Source organism: Arabidopsis thaliana, chromosome 4 (genome assembly GCF_000001735.4).
Source record: "Arabidopsis thaliana chromosome 4, partial sequence".
In the NCBI taxonomy this organism is placed as follows: domain Eukaryota; kingdom Viridiplantae; phylum Streptophyta; class Magnoliopsida; order Brassicales; family Brassicaceae; genus Arabidopsis; species Arabidopsis thaliana.
This window is the reverse complement of record NC_003075.7, coordinates 2,648,436-2,663,363: the sequence shown is the minus strand read 5'-3', so window position 1 is coordinate 2,663,363 and position 14,928 is coordinate 2,648,436. Positions and strand designations below refer to the sequence as shown.

The window sequence follows — 14,928 nt, the reverse complement described above, 5'->3', positions numbered from 1 at the left end:
GATTTTAGTAAAATAGGTAGTGACTAGTGAGTAGGGACAATTAAACAAATAACATGTTTTACAAGAATAGTACTTGTAGAACAAATGAACATAAAGAGAAAGTTCAAATGAACATAAAAAGGTATCGACAAAAAAGGAAAAAAAGGGGAGGATGTGTTTAAGATGCATGGTTATAATGGTTATAATGCATGCTTCGACAATCTTGGTAAAGAAGAAGTGATTGTGAGAAGAATGATGCAACACAATATCCTTACCTCCCTTCCATTTTATGCTTTGTTAGATTGTATTAAAAGTTACAACTATGAAGACATCACCAACAAACATATGAGATTGAATTCGGTGTGGTTTCTAAGACATATCTACTTCCTCACAAGTCACCAGCAAAGACGAAGAGGAACATATGATTGACAAATTATATTCCATTAACATTATTATGATAAATCGAGTAATAAGATGACAAAAAAAAGTTTAGCAAATGTAATTCACTATTGATAGATTATAATGTTATTATTATTGGGTTTTACTGTTCATTATATTTTGTAATACAAAATTATTACACACAAAAATAAATTTTACAAAAGTAAAACAAAAAATAATACACAGTTCACACAGTAACGAATAAGAACGACTCCAATGAAAAGACGAAAACCCCGGATGTGATAATTTTTCATATTTCTTCTTCAAACAGCTAAGAAGCCCGACCCGTATCCGAATCCGTTTCGGTTCTGTATTGTTGTTGTTCTTCTACACCAGGAACAACCATACCAGTGTGATGCTGATACATTTGAACCGGACCGGGTGTTTTCATTCCATAATAACCCGTCCGGTTCATTCCATCAACTGCCATCATAACCGGCCTAACCGTTCCACCATATACTTGACCCGGACCAGCCATCTGATGAGTCTGAGGTTGGTGGTATCCCATTGGTACATGATGGTATTGTTGAAGATACTGACCCGGCATTTGAACCGGTTGTACCATATGATTACCCGGTTGAACCATATGATTTCCTTGCTGGACCATATGATTACCCGGAACCGAACCAGGAACGTAATAAACCGGTGATTGGTGAATGGTATGACCCTGGTAATGAACCTGTTGGCCTGGGCCAGGGGCATATTGCCATTGCGAGTTAACCGGGAGATTACTCTGTTGCATTACTTGTTCCGGTTGAGGATTGGATTTCGGAGTCGAAACCGGTTCTGGACTTTCCGGTTTAATAAAAACTGGTGGTGGAAGTTCCGGTGTAGATATTCGCATCACAGGAGCCGAAGACGTCGAACCATACGGCGAAGGAACATCGCGACGAGGCGAACCAGGATCCGAAAGCGTCGAGACTTCTCGTTGGATCTTAGCTCTCGGATCACGATCACGAAGCTCATGCGGCGGAGCAGTTTCATCGAAATTATCCAATCCAAAGAGATAATCAGGAACTTCAGAAACAATCGACGAGACTTCAGATCTAACTCGCTCAAAGACTCTACCGGACCCACCGTTAGATACCGCGGTTGCGGCGGCGGAAGAACCGAGGTTAAGAGCGTCGAGGAACCATTGCTCCCGATTAACAGAGCTATCGAGGAGAGAGCTGATACTGCTAGCTCGACTATCGTTATCTTCTTCTCCGGCGACGTTTTTGGTGAAGAGAAAAAGACGAAGACGAGAGGCGCGTGGGTTTTGATTCTGTGCGACGCGGTCGTATTCGTCCATCATGTTCTCTACATCTTCGTCCGTTGATACGGAAATCAACGCGTCAAGATCTTCGTTTGGTAGCTGGTACTTCACGCTTATGTTGCTTTTACCTTATCCAAATATTCCAACGCAACAATCATCATTATTATTCCCCAATCAAAATATTTTCTTTTTATAAATTGAATGAATACTTTCCCGCAAAATTCCAAAATCTCATGGCCAACAAAATATCTGCCCAATTTCCAACAATAAGTTTGAAAAATATTTTAATAAACAGCAAAAATGTTTTTTTAGACCAATAATTCATAGTTGACAAAGAAAACAAAAAAATATCATATGATTTAGATTCAATTTTGTATTTGGGTAATATGACAGTGATCGCCATAACTTCTTCTAAACCCAATTTTTATTTCTAACGAACTCACTCTGTTTCATAAAATAAGTTGTATTAGATTCGTTTCATAATATAAGTTGTATTGAACCATTTTTTTGTTTTATAATATAAATTGTTTTCAAATTTTTATGTAAATTATATATTATTTTAAATACTTTATAATTATTTATATTATAAAATCTTTTTTTATGATTGGTTGGAACTTTAAAAAAGTAAATATTACTAATTTGTGTATTTTTAACTAAAACAATTTATATTGCGAAATGGAGATAATATTAATTAATCATTGGATCAAATGTTCCGAGTCGATAATTTTCATGATCGTGCAAAATTAAATGATTGAAGAAAAAATATCATATGCCAGACCTTTTGTGGCCACAGACCAATAAAAATCTGCCCAATTTCCATAAAAATCAGTTAAGCTGCAAAAAAATCTTAAAAATTAACCAAATAATTCGCTCATCATATCTAAAAATTTCCTTGTGGCGATTTTCTTAGACGAGGCCCACAAAGGCCCGATAAGAGATCATATCAAAATCATCCAACTAAAATCCCTAATCGGTTTTCAATGATCATCATGACACGATTCGAAAATCGGAAGGGAATGATTTTAACTTACCGGAGAGTTTAGCAAGTTTACTAAGGAGAGAGGCGAAAGTAGTGTGACGATGAACAGCGACCATGCGATTATCGCCGCCGACGTAACAGAGCTGATTATCCGGCGGACGTGGCAAGATCCTTCCTCCAAAAGTACACATGAACCGTACGCGTGGCTGACTATCGTACTCCGATCTCGGCGATGACGCCAGTGAGTCGTTGTCAAGCTCCGGCGGAGGGATCGACGCCATTATTTTCGCCTCTTTCTCTCTCTCTATCTCTCCTCTTTGTCGCCGAGGATTTTGGTAATTTGGGGATTTTTGTTTTTTTTGATTCGATTTCATTCAACGACCATATAAATTATTAAGGTGAATGTTCGGGAAGAGGATATGTTAGAGATACGTGGCTGTCATGTACCGCATTCTCACAGCATTATTTTTTCTCATGTAATATAATTAGTTTGTTGCACAAAAAATAAAGTAATATAATTAGTTAACCGTTTGAATATTTTAATATAATTTATAAATGTGAGAGTATTACCGAATTGATTATTATCACCACTCATTACTCGTTAGTGTCATAAACGACATTTATTAACCGATTTGCACAAATGATAATTTTGAATAAATGAGATACAGATATATATATATATATATATATATATATATATATATATATAAATACTAATTTCTATCGAATTTTATTTATATGAAAGAAAAAAAGTAATTTTAAAAATATTACCACAAAAATATATCAACAAAATAAAACAATTCCTTGATTTTCTGTAATCTTTCGATCAAAATAAAACAAAATAAAACAATGATCTTTAGATTCTCTATAATCTCATATGTTGCATTGTGTTTCTTTGTCTTTGCCTTAAAACTCTCATGGACTTCAAATCGATGAATTTTAGATTTTTTTTTTATGGTATTGGAGAATACCTTTTGTTGTAATGTTTTAATTTTTGAGTTCTTTAACTCTTATGCTTGTAATTGTTCTTTGTTTCAATGAATAAAAGCAAAGATTGAAAAAAAAAAAGAAAAAAAAATTCCAATAATCAATAAGAGTAGTCAATAAGAGTGTAAGAATGACTGAAACAAACTCTAGAAAACGATAGTTGATTACAATGGGAGATTTGTAAGCACGAGTCTTGCAAACAAAACAATAATAAAAGCGACTTTGATAATCTATGTTTTACTCAGAAATCTAATTACTTATTTACTATTACAAAGTTGTAACAGAATCGTTCGATTGAAGTACTTTAGTTAGTGTAGAAAATATCTTATGAAATTTGGATTTGGTTTGGTTTTTTATCTTGTGAACAAATCTTGGTTTTTTATATATATTTTATGTTATCTAATGCAACAATTAATATCTTTGAACAAAAAATAAAAAAATAATTAATAACGGTCGACAAAAAAATAAAAAAAATATAAATCTAATATAATAATTTTATCATAATAAAACTTTCAAAAAACAAACATTTACCATACGCATTCCTTATGTAATGTAACTATATTTTCATGAGAAACATTTTTTTTTTTTCTTTTCGTCTCAACTTCGTTAAAGTTTTCATCAAAAATTTTGTGTCCAAAAAGACTAATGTATACAACTATTATATTTTCTTACGATCAATCTGTTGGCCAAAATAATAGCGGTCTATGAGAACTACTGGCCGTTATTCCATTTTATATGACAGATGCATCGTAGCCGTCAAATAGCTATCAGCCAGAAGTTAGATGCTCCTAATCATTCACCATATGCATTTGACTTGACTCCACAAAAACCATTGTGATTTAACGATTTTAAGATACATATAATTTAGACAAGAAAAAAAAAAAAGATAACATATAATTAAAAATTGTATCTAATATATATTTTCAATCTTCAACTAGGTTCTTGACGTCGGCACAAAAAAAAGAGTAAAGAAGGAAAACAAAATTCCTGACTTTATTTTATTTAATTAATCTAGCAACAGAATTAAAAATAAAATATAATCAGGAGTTCTTACTTCTTAGCATGTGACATTGAGCTGAGTTGGTTATTACGACAGGCGATCGAATTTTATTAGTACTAATCATTATTTCCACTAAAACTAATTTGAAGTCCATGTTATTGTATTGTTAAACAAAAATAATGTCTCTGTAGTTTGATTGATATTTAATGACGTTTTAGTTCGACTAAACAATAGCGAAAAGAAGAAATTGACCAATGAAAAGAGGATAAGTTTCCAATGGTGTTGCAGTTAGTAAGGTTTTTTGTTTACTTGTTGGGTATGACGAGAAAATCTATATCAAACATTATATTATCTATCTATCTTACTCTTTCAACGTAATCTATCATATATTGTACTATGATATACATAAACGAATAATGACACAACTTATAATTTCAAATTATTACATTTTTCCAAAAGAAAACATAAATAAGACATATCTAAAGTCTTCACTGTTTTTTGCTGTATTCTTGGAGTTGGAACAACATTTCTTGGAACAATATGCTCACACTTGAAGATTATTACTACCACGTTTTTCCAATTTGTTTTCGTTTTGGTTTTCGAAGTTTTATGTTTTGGTTATAAAAAACTATAGTTGAATTCTCTATGTTTCTTGGCTCCGTAGGATTACCCATCCTTTAAGGATACTCATTGTGGTATACGAACCTTTTGAGCTTGGAACAATCACGATTTTCTCATACCGCGAATCAAAAAGCAATACACGAAAATGTAATATGATCGGTTACATGTTTTCCACAATAAATGGTTATGTATTTCCGAAACTTCCCATTGTTAAGTACTACTGAAGTAAATCCGCTTATGAAGGATTATGCAGTGAATCTATTCCTCCTCTACGATTTGACATTATCCCTGGTACCCAGGTTTTTATATGAAAACACGGGACAACACAGACTAGGAACATGGTACACGCTTGGCCTCGTAGCAATGTACTATGGGATTTGGTCGGAAGATACACACCGCTGGTGAAATGGCTCAAAATTGAGAATAGAAAAAGACTCACAGTTGCGATTTTGTCGCGTTTTTTCCTCATTCCGGAATTCTACTTCACTGCCAAGTATGGTGATCAAGGATGGATGATTATGCTCATTTCTATTTTGGGATTGACTAATGGACATCTCAGTGTTTGCATTCTCATCATATAGCTCCTTAATAAAGATTGTGGATATGATTGTTTATTTTCGTTTGCGTTTAGAATTTAATTTGCAAATAGCTTTACTAATACTAAACAATTTTTTTTGTTTTTTTTCTCTAATATAAAAACTATTTTAATATAAACGTAAATGTAACTGAATTCGAGAAAAATGAAAATGAAACACTAGCTATTTGTGTTAAAAGTTTGAAAAGGGTTACATTTCGTGTGACTTTTGCTGTAAACAACACTATGAAGGAACTCGTGCATTAACACTATATATATTCTAATATTTCAAGACAATCAATCTCTTATTTGTTCTCATTTTGTATTAAAGGAACTCGTGTTTTGTTTTTGTAAAGGGTCCGGAACAAAATGCGTTAGGGATTTACTGGTAGCGTTTCTGTTAGGAGGAGTATTTGCGGGAGTTGCCTTGGATTGGTAAGAAAAATGTCTTTTTAGTCATGAAATAAACTCTTGACCACGAAAAAAGAACAACATTATGAGCATCAATGATTCACATTGAAGATTCATTTTTTGAGTTTTTTTTGTTGTTGTTAACTTTCTTGTTATTAATGTCTAATTTGATCATGTTTAACTCTATTTCTTCACCCGCAAATTTATAGTTATTGTGTTGTGGTAAGCGGTAGCAGTACGAGGTCGAACTAAATTAAGGACCAAAAGTTACATGTTGGGATCCAGACCATGGGAAAATCCAATTGGAAAACTATTCATACATGGTTAAAAAAAGAAAAGAAGAACATATTATGAAGAACATAATTAAATTATACTATAGTCTATACATAAGGTGGAAAATTTTATGCGGAGTCGACCCGAGACAACGCGAGGTTGGGATCTCGATCAGTCTGAAACTTATATTGATCAATCTAAGTCTTTTTCTCTTTCTTGGTTTCTCAACAATTATATTGTCGAGCGATCTATCCACACGTAAATTATATCCTACACTTCAAGGTTGGCTCGAGCATCTCACGAAGGGGATCGATCTATAGGGCAGATTGATATGTTCAAGTGTTTTTTGAAGATATTTTGGTTCAAACAAGTCATCATCTCGACTGATTGATCACCAGCCAGATTAATCCATTGAGGGCCTTTTGCACTTTTCGAACTCCGTGTTTGATGCAACGGTCCCATCATATATAGTTCTTAAAATAACCTAAGTTTGGAGGGAAAAAAACACAAAAATAAAAGAAGCAAAACAAATGTTAGAAACGACTTATTAAAGCATAACACATCAACAATTCCCATCCCAATATTTTTGTGGAAGCTTTGTTTCAGACCGCTATGTAATTTGTTCATGATAGTTAATTCGTTTTCTCCATTTTGCTAAAGACTATAAATACATGTGTTTTGTCTCTTAACTCCATCTAGTTGATGATATACAGCTCTCTCTTTCTGTTACGTATCTTAAATCTGAATTTTGTTCTTTTACATTTTCAGATCAATTCAATTCACGTCACATGTTGGATATGGGCTTCGCCCCACCAACATGTTTAAAAGCCCAACACATCGAAATTAGCAACAAGGAAGGAAGGAAGAAAAGATCGGCCCGTTAAAGATAAAAGAGCCCAGCATCAAACGAAGCCCACCTCGAGGAAGTTGTTGATCAAGAGAAAGTCCCACATCGAGAAGAAAACTGTACTATAGACTGTCCTTGCAGTACTATAAATACTGACAAAGGAATGTCAGAAAAGGACACCTGAAATATGCAGAGAAGAGCAATAAAAACTTCTACTTCGGATTCAAAAGCATAAGTCTAGTTTTGACTTGTGAAGTTTGTATTTACGTAAGTTTAAGCTCGGCTGTAGAAACACCTTGTAAACGGCCGAACTTGGGGAATATTAATAAAGATCTTCCTTAAGGCTCGTCATTTCCTTTTTGGTTTGGAGGTTCGGTTTTATACACCAACATCACAGTATCTTCCCTTTTTAAAAAAAAATATTTATCTCACAGTAACATGTATATCTTCTTCTAACTGTTTTTTTTTATGTCTCCATAATGGCTTACGTCTCACAACAACTTGTTTTCTTTAATATAGATAGAGAAGACAGATTCATTTTACAAAATAAATATAACAAAACGTATATCAACATAATTAAATGATTTCCTGTACGTAGTACAAGATTAATACCAGTATATTAGAAACTTTAAGCCTCTAAGAAAAAGTAAAATTTTAATCAAAATTTAGGATTAAGAAATTCTTTAAAATGTCGAAACTGTTCAACTATTTATTCGTAAACGCGCATATTAAATACCCAAGAAAAACCATTATTTTTCGTTTAGTGTGTACCAGTGGCAAAGTAGTAGCCTAGCTATATTATTTTTTATTTTTTTTTGAAAATAATGTTAAATTATATTCCAAAAAAAAACGTTTTTACAACAAGTGCAGATTGGTTTTGAGAATTAGAGCTGAGAATAGTTTTGAACAAAAGAAAGAAACAGAGCTAAGAGATTAACTTCTTGACTGAAACCAAACTTGGAGACTTCCATCATAACGCTTGTCCCCCTTGAAACAGATAGAGGACAGCTGATTTCTAATTTGTTTATCTATCCAACCAACGAGTTGAGATGCTGTGTTCGGAGGCTCGCCGTGACGCCTACCATTCCGCTCCCTCCACACAATGTAGATTGTGGCTTGGAAAACATAGCGGCGGAGAAACCATTCCACACGGTGATGCTGAGAGTTTGTAATGGCTTCAATTATCGATTGCCAGTGTGAAGTGTACTGCGTTTTGAAAATTCCTCTCGCTAAATCTACCCAAATTGCAGAAGTGAAACTGCAAGTAAAGAAGAGGTGGTCCCGTGTTTCTAGAGTCCCTTGGCAAAAAATGCAGTCTGTTGCAGTGCCATTTGCCCAATTGATCATACGATCGCCTGTTGGGAGTCTACCATGTGCTGCAAGCCAGGAGCAGAAAGAGTATTTTGGGGTGGCATGACTGAACCAAATCACCTTATGCCATGGAACCCTAGCTGACGTAGAACGAGTATGATGCCAAGTATCTCTAGTAGAGAAAGTAGTCCTGAAAACATCAGATTTTCCTCTCCAAAGGACCTTGTCTTCAGTTTCCGTTCTAGTATCCCAAGACTTAGCCTAGCTATATTAACAGTAATGAATTTTATTAGGAAAAGTTTTCTTTTTCATACAAAACTGTTTCCAGATAACCAGAAATAGAAAATAATTAAAAGCCTTCAAATTTTAGGGGGTGTTATTGGTTTATTGATTTGTAAATCTATATAGAATTTGAAAATCTCTATTAATTATGAAATCAAGATATATGGATTTTTAAATAACATGTATTTACCCATGGATTTGAATCCTTCTATTTTTCTCTTTCAAATCCATTCAATTACATTTAAAACATAATTTGGGTTCTCAAATCCAAAAATAAATGACTATGCGAATAACAAAGGATTTTAACTAGTATTTATAAATCATCGAATCAATAACACATGATTTTAGTTAGAATTTTAAAATCAATGATTGAATAACAAATAATTTTGTTTGGATTTCCAATTCCTTATAAATCTATAAACCAATAACCCCTCCTTAGATTCTTATGTTTGTTTTGTTTATTGTAAATAACCAATTGTCAATAAATTCAAGAGATTTTTTCGGAAAAACGAAAAGCTAAATAAACAAAATATGATGAATTTTTCTAAAACTATATAGACTATTTTGTTTTGTTTTATGGTTGACGATTTAGGTCTTCTGGATTGGTGTTAGTATTTAGGTTTACTGTACAGTTTAAGGGTGGTTTAGACTATTTTATTAATTTTTAAAAACCTATACTATTTTCTGAGTTTTCAAATAAAATTTAAATTAATATCATAATTTTTCCAATGTAATTAATGGTTTATGTCTTTTATGTTAAATGTTAAAAACCATCTAATGAACGATACCATTGACCAAACTATGTATACTAATTTTCTTTGTATTACTAGTGTTGCTGTAATGGTGTTGTTCTCTTAATATGGAAGAATATGCATTTAATGATCAAAAACAAAACAATGTGACAATTTAACACTTGTGATTTTTTTTAATAAACCATTTAAAAATTATGACTTGTGAGCTAACTAGCTTGTAAGTCGTATTTTAACATTGTAGCACTTAACACGATTGAGTCTTATTCTAACATTCTAAACGTCAAACCTTGAAGCTTTGAACTAGAATTAAGAAATCAACAAACACGTTTATTGTTCATCAAGATCATAAATCCACAAACACGTTGACACTTCAAGATCATAATACTAAGTTTCCAAACACGTTGATATATAAAAACAAACATCGTAATTATTTGCGAAGAGTAACAATGGTGGCTAGGTTCGAGAATCAAGCTCCTGAAAATCTTCACGTAAGTATCCACAAAACTCAAAACTTATATCAGAAAATCTTTCATAATCGTTTTTCCTCAAGTTCTTGTTGATTTATGTCTAAACAAAAACAACAGGGGAAGTATCAAGCAATGGTTGTTTGCTGTATTCTTGGAATCGGATCTCTTGTTTCTTGGAACAGCCTGCTCAGTGTCGGAGATTACTACTACCAAGTTTTTCCGGTTTGGTTCACACAATTCTCAGATTAGAAATTGTGTTTTTTTGAAATATGATGTTTTGGTTTTATAGTAAATATTTACAGTTGAAAACTTGAATGTCTTGCATCTTCATAGGATTACCATCCTTCAAGAGTACTCACATTCGTATACCAACCATTTTCGATTGGAACAATCGTGATTTTCGCTTACAATGAATCGAAAATCAATACTCGAAAACGTAACCTGATTGGTTACATTGTATTTACAACATCCATATTCTTGCTCATCATTGTAAGTTCAAGTCTAATCTCTCATATTTTGTTTTATTGTTATTTTTTATGAAACTGGATTCTGATTCTAAAACTCGAAACAGTTGGATTTGGCAACAAAAGGACACGGTGGGATCGGACCTTATATTGTTTTATGCGCAATCGTTGGTTCATTTGGCTTCGCGGATGCTTCTGTACGAGGAGGAATGATCGGAGACTTATCGTTGATGTGCCCTGAACTCATTCAGGTTTATAAATTATAAAGATATAAGATATCGGTTTAGGTTGACTACCTTGTAGTATATATAACTTCTTGCTTCTTTGTAGTCATTCGTAGCGGGTTTGGCTGTAGCTGGAGCTCTAACATCAGCATTTAGGCTGATAACTAAAGCAGCTTTTGAGAAAACACATGACGGTCTAAGAAAAGGAGCAAGTGAGTTTAACGTTTTCTTAAGATCTCAAATCTGACAACTATAAAGCTAATTAGTGTTGAAAACTTCATGTTTTGCTTACATTTTATTTATTCATGCAGTGATCTTTTTAGCTATCTCCACATTGGTAGAGTTTCTATGTGTTCTGCTATACGCATATGTGTTCCCGAAACTTCCAATTGTTAAATACTACCGAAGTAAAGCTGCTTCTGAAGGATCCAAAACTGTTTATGCTGATCTTGCTGCTGCTGGTATCCAAAACCAATCAGTTTTGGTAAGTTTAAATCCCTCAAGATCTGTCCCTTTGTGGTTATTTTAAAATATTCTTTTAAAAACCTTCACCATTTTCTATTTCTTCAGATTCTATTCATTTTTAAAGACTCCTTCATTCTTAAGTCTTAAACATTGTTTGCTTCTTGATTATATTCTTCTATATATCCAGACTGCTGATGATGTTTCCAAGGATAAACGGCTAAACAACAAAGAGCTGTTGCTTGAAAATGTAGATTATGTAGTGAATTTATTTCTCATCTATGTTTTGACACTATCCATTTTGCCCGGGTTCTTATACGAGAACACGGGACAACACGGGCTAGGCTCGTGGTATGCGCTTGTCCTAATAGCAATGTACAATTGGTGGGATTTAGTTGGGAGGTACATACCGATGGTGAAATGGCTAAATGTTGAGAACAGAAAAGGACTAACCGTCGCGGTTTTAACCCGGTTTCTCCTCGTTCCGGCTTTCTACTTCACTGCAAAATATGGTGATCAAGGATGGATGATTTTGCTCGTTTCCATTTTGGGATTAACTAATGGACATCTCACTGTTTGCATTCTTGCCAAAGCTCCTAGAGGATACACGGTAATCTATCTACTCCATGTTTGATAGTTTCTTTGAGATTGCGTTTGTATTTAGGTTAATTGGACTAAATGACCATGAACATTGACCACTAGTTAAACTAGGTTTAGGTAAATGATTATATATATCTTTATTTTTAACAAACACAGTGTTATAATTTGAAAAAGGTATATCAATGTTGTGAAATGTAAGGAAATGTTTTTAATTAACATTAGATACCAAAACAATTATAAACATTTTAACTCTGCCTACATATACAGTTATTTTGATTTTGTATAAATTTTGGCTTTGTTTTTATGAAGGGCCCGGAGAAGAATGCGTTAGGAAATTTGCTGGTGCTATTTATATTATGGGGAGCATTTGTAGGATGTGCTTTGGGTTGGTTATGGCTTATTGGTAAGAAAAATGCCTTCTGAGTTCTCATCAGCAATAGTTTCACAGTCACAACATTATTTTTGGGGGAAGAAGGGGATCATATTACATTTTTATTGGTATAGGATTCTTATCTTCTTCATAAAATCTAGTGTTATGTTATTCCCTATTTGAGAAGTAATTTTCAAAGTATGTAAAAGTGCGCTTACAATCAACACCATTAAAACACTACAAGTCTTTCCTGTGCTGACACCTCAGCTTTTTCAGTTAACCACAGCTTGACACCTCATTAAAATCAACAGCCAATCAGAACATTTCGATTAATACACCTCATTTACGTTGACCAATAAAAACTTACTATTTTTCCATGTCATTCCATCAATTTAACAAAATTAAAATTAAGACATGGGCATAGCCCAACTAAACTATTTTCAAAACTAAAATCTACATTATATAAAAACATGGGCCTAAACTTCATAATTTAGAAAACTTAGGCCTCGGAAAATAAACCGCAGCGAATGTACCGAACCAAAACCGATGAAAAAAACTAAACCGAACGAAACAAAAAATTTGAAAATAACCGAATGGATATTAAATTCTATAACCGAAACCGAATGGATACAAACCAAAATATTTTGGATAACCAAAAATATCCAAAATATAATTATATTTTTAAAAATATTAGTTATTTCTAAACCTAATAATTAAAAATAGATATATAATAGTAAAAATACTCGAAAGTAACCAAAAATATATGAAAATATAAAAAATAACTAAACTATCCAAATAATATTTAAAGAAAAATAACCGAATAGATATTGATTTTTAAAACCGAAAGAACCGGAACTGAACCGAATCCAAACTGAAACCGAACAAAAATTTTAAAATAACCGAATGGATACTAAACTTTATAACCGAAAAAAACAATAACCGAATGGATACGAACCGATACTGAATGGATAATCGAATGCCCATGACTAAGAAAACTTATCTAAAGGCTTGACTGGTTGAAACGCAGTGCCTACATTTGTGACAACATGAGTTTACGGAATAAGATGGTTGCAGTTTTAAGCATTATAAAACTTTTTGAACGACTGGTTTAGCGGTTAAAAGTTGGTGCATTTTCGGAAGCTTTATGATTGGTTAACGGATTTACGTTTATGGTAGAAAAATTACGGGTTTATGTTTTTGGCAAGCTAATTAGGGGTTTACGTTTTTGGCGGGAAAATTTCGGGTTTACATTTTTTTGGCGACAAAATTACGGATTTACGTTTTTTGGCGGGAAAATTAAAGGTTTAGGTTTTTTGGCGGAAAAATTACGGGTTTCTTTTTTTGGCGGGAAAATTACGAAATTACCTTTTTGGCAAAAAAAATAAGAGTTTATGTTTTTGGCACAAAATTACGAGTTTATGATAATGTTATTATCATGATGATATCTATCATGACTATGGTATGTTGATATGATGATGAAGAAGATAGTATGATGATGATGGTGATGGTAGTATAATATTATGAGAGGGTAATGATGATGATGATATTGTGTTGATAATGAATAAATTGATGGGTTGATGAAGCCATTTGGAAAAAGATTGATTATATTCAATCGGTTTAGAGATTTTGGTACACTTAAGATGTCATTTTTGTTCTTTAAACTCTAATTAAATTTAACTCTATGGTATGGTTATTCGATTCTCCAATAATCTAAGTTTCAATTTTTAAGTTTTGAAAAACAAACAAACATAGCTTTTAGCTTTTTATTCTTCTTCAACATATGAATCAAGTATGCATGTGGAACATTAAAATCAAAGATGATAACTCCATATAACATATTCTTATAAATCTACAATGACTTTAACCTTACCAGAATTAACACCTGATGATTTTTAACTCTTTTCACTTTTGTTTTGTAATGACTCTTCTAAAAAGATGTTCGTAATGCAAAAAAATTAGCTTCCAAAACTTATAAAAGCTATATAGATCTTACTTAAAAAAAATTAACAAATGCATTGAGCTCTTAATCACTTTCTAATGAATTCTTTTGTTCTACATATATCATGAATCATGACAAATAACATTAATACCTACATACAACTTAACAAAATTACATTTAAAAGAAAAAAGCCTGCGACTTGGCGCCGGTTTCGCCCTAGAATGAATAAAAGTACTTTATAAGCTAGCTTACACTAACACAACTTGTTTAAGATCAAATTAGTGAATATGCATTATATAAGAATCTATATGTGAGTTTTGGTCTAAATTCACAAAGTATGAGAAAGACTCTATTCAGTATAAAGGGTTCTAAGTTCAAATGAAAAGCAAGGAAGAGATAAGAGTTTTTGGGTCGCTTAGAGGGTTCACTTTATGCGCCAAGTTTGAGAAACAAAAGGAGATCTCTTAAGCTCTCTCTCATGACATCACATTGTCGATTTCGTACAAGCAACAAGAGCAGACAACCAGAATGGTTTCTTCAATCAAGCCGCCTAAGAGATTGCAGCAATTCAGGCCCGTAATTGCAGCTGGAGCACCTGACTTGTGTAAGATTCAAGCATGAGCGTGTCGGGCAACTCTAGATCCTTCTTTTTGTCTCTTTAAAGGAGTTGGTTGTGTTGTGTTGCTTTGTAAG

The 14,928-nt window shown here is 33.0% G+C and overlaps 2 protein-coding genes, 1 long non-coding RNA gene and 1 pseudogene across 4 annotated transcripts; 1 reads left to right on the top strand and 3 right to left on the bottom strand.

Annotated features, from left to right (window-relative positions):
• Positions 1 to 455: 455 nt before the first annotated feature.
• On the bottom strand, positions 456 to 3,208 carry AT4G05150 (Octicosapeptide/Phox/Bem1p family protein). Its single transcript, NM_116754.4, has 2 exons — positions 2,704 to 3,208; positions 456 to 1,800 (listed from the first exon to the last, which is right to left on the bottom strand). The coding sequence occupies exons 1-2, from the start codon at positions 3,023 to 3,025 to the stop codon at positions 689 to 691; spliced, it is 1,434 nt and encodes a 477-aa protein (NP_567290.1). The 5' UTR covers positions 3,026 to 3,208; the 3' UTR covers positions 456 to 688.
• Positions 3,209 to 7,329: 4,121 nt separating this feature from the next.
• AT4G05075 lies at positions 7,330 to 7,670 on the bottom strand. The gene is made up of 2 exons (NR_141844.1): positions 7,544 to 7,670; positions 7,330 to 7,504 (listed from the first exon to the last, which is right to left on the bottom strand). It is a non-coding gene; the product is annotated as an other RNA (long non-coding RNA).
• A 627-nt stretch (positions 7,671 to 8,297) lies between these two features.
• On the bottom strand, positions 8,298 to 9,188 carry AT4G05145 (annotated as a pseudogene; the record flags this gene model as incomplete). Its single annotated transcript has 2 exons — positions 8,298 to 8,916; positions 9,148 to 9,188.
• A 967-nt stretch (positions 9,189 to 10,155) lies between these two features.
• On the top strand, positions 10,156 to 12,349 carry AT4G05140 (Nucleoside transporter family protein; the record flags this gene model as incomplete). The annotated part of the gene is made up of 8 exons (NM_116753.1): positions 10,156 to 10,197; positions 10,294 to 10,398; positions 10,510 to 10,665; positions 10,748 to 10,891; positions 10,971 to 11,076; positions 11,176 to 11,348; positions 11,517 to 11,936; positions 12,236 to 12,349. The coding sequence occupies 8 exons, from the start codon at positions 10,156 to 10,158 to the stop codon at positions 12,347 to 12,349; spliced, it is 1,260 nt and encodes a 419-aa protein (NP_192423.1).
• Positions 12,350 to 14,928: the final 2,579 nt, after the last annotated feature.

What these genes read in the sequence shown, in the direction of transcription:
- AT4G05150 (NM_116754.4), bottom strand. Translation starts at nt 3,025, where the DNA reads ATGAAATCGAATCAAAAAAAACAAAAATCCCCAAATTACCAAAATCCT. An exon ending in TAAACTTGCTAAACTCTCCG is followed by an intron (nt 1,801 to 2,703) that starts GTAAGTTAAAAT and finishes TATTTGGATAAG; the next exon opens with GTAAAAGCAACATAAGCGTG.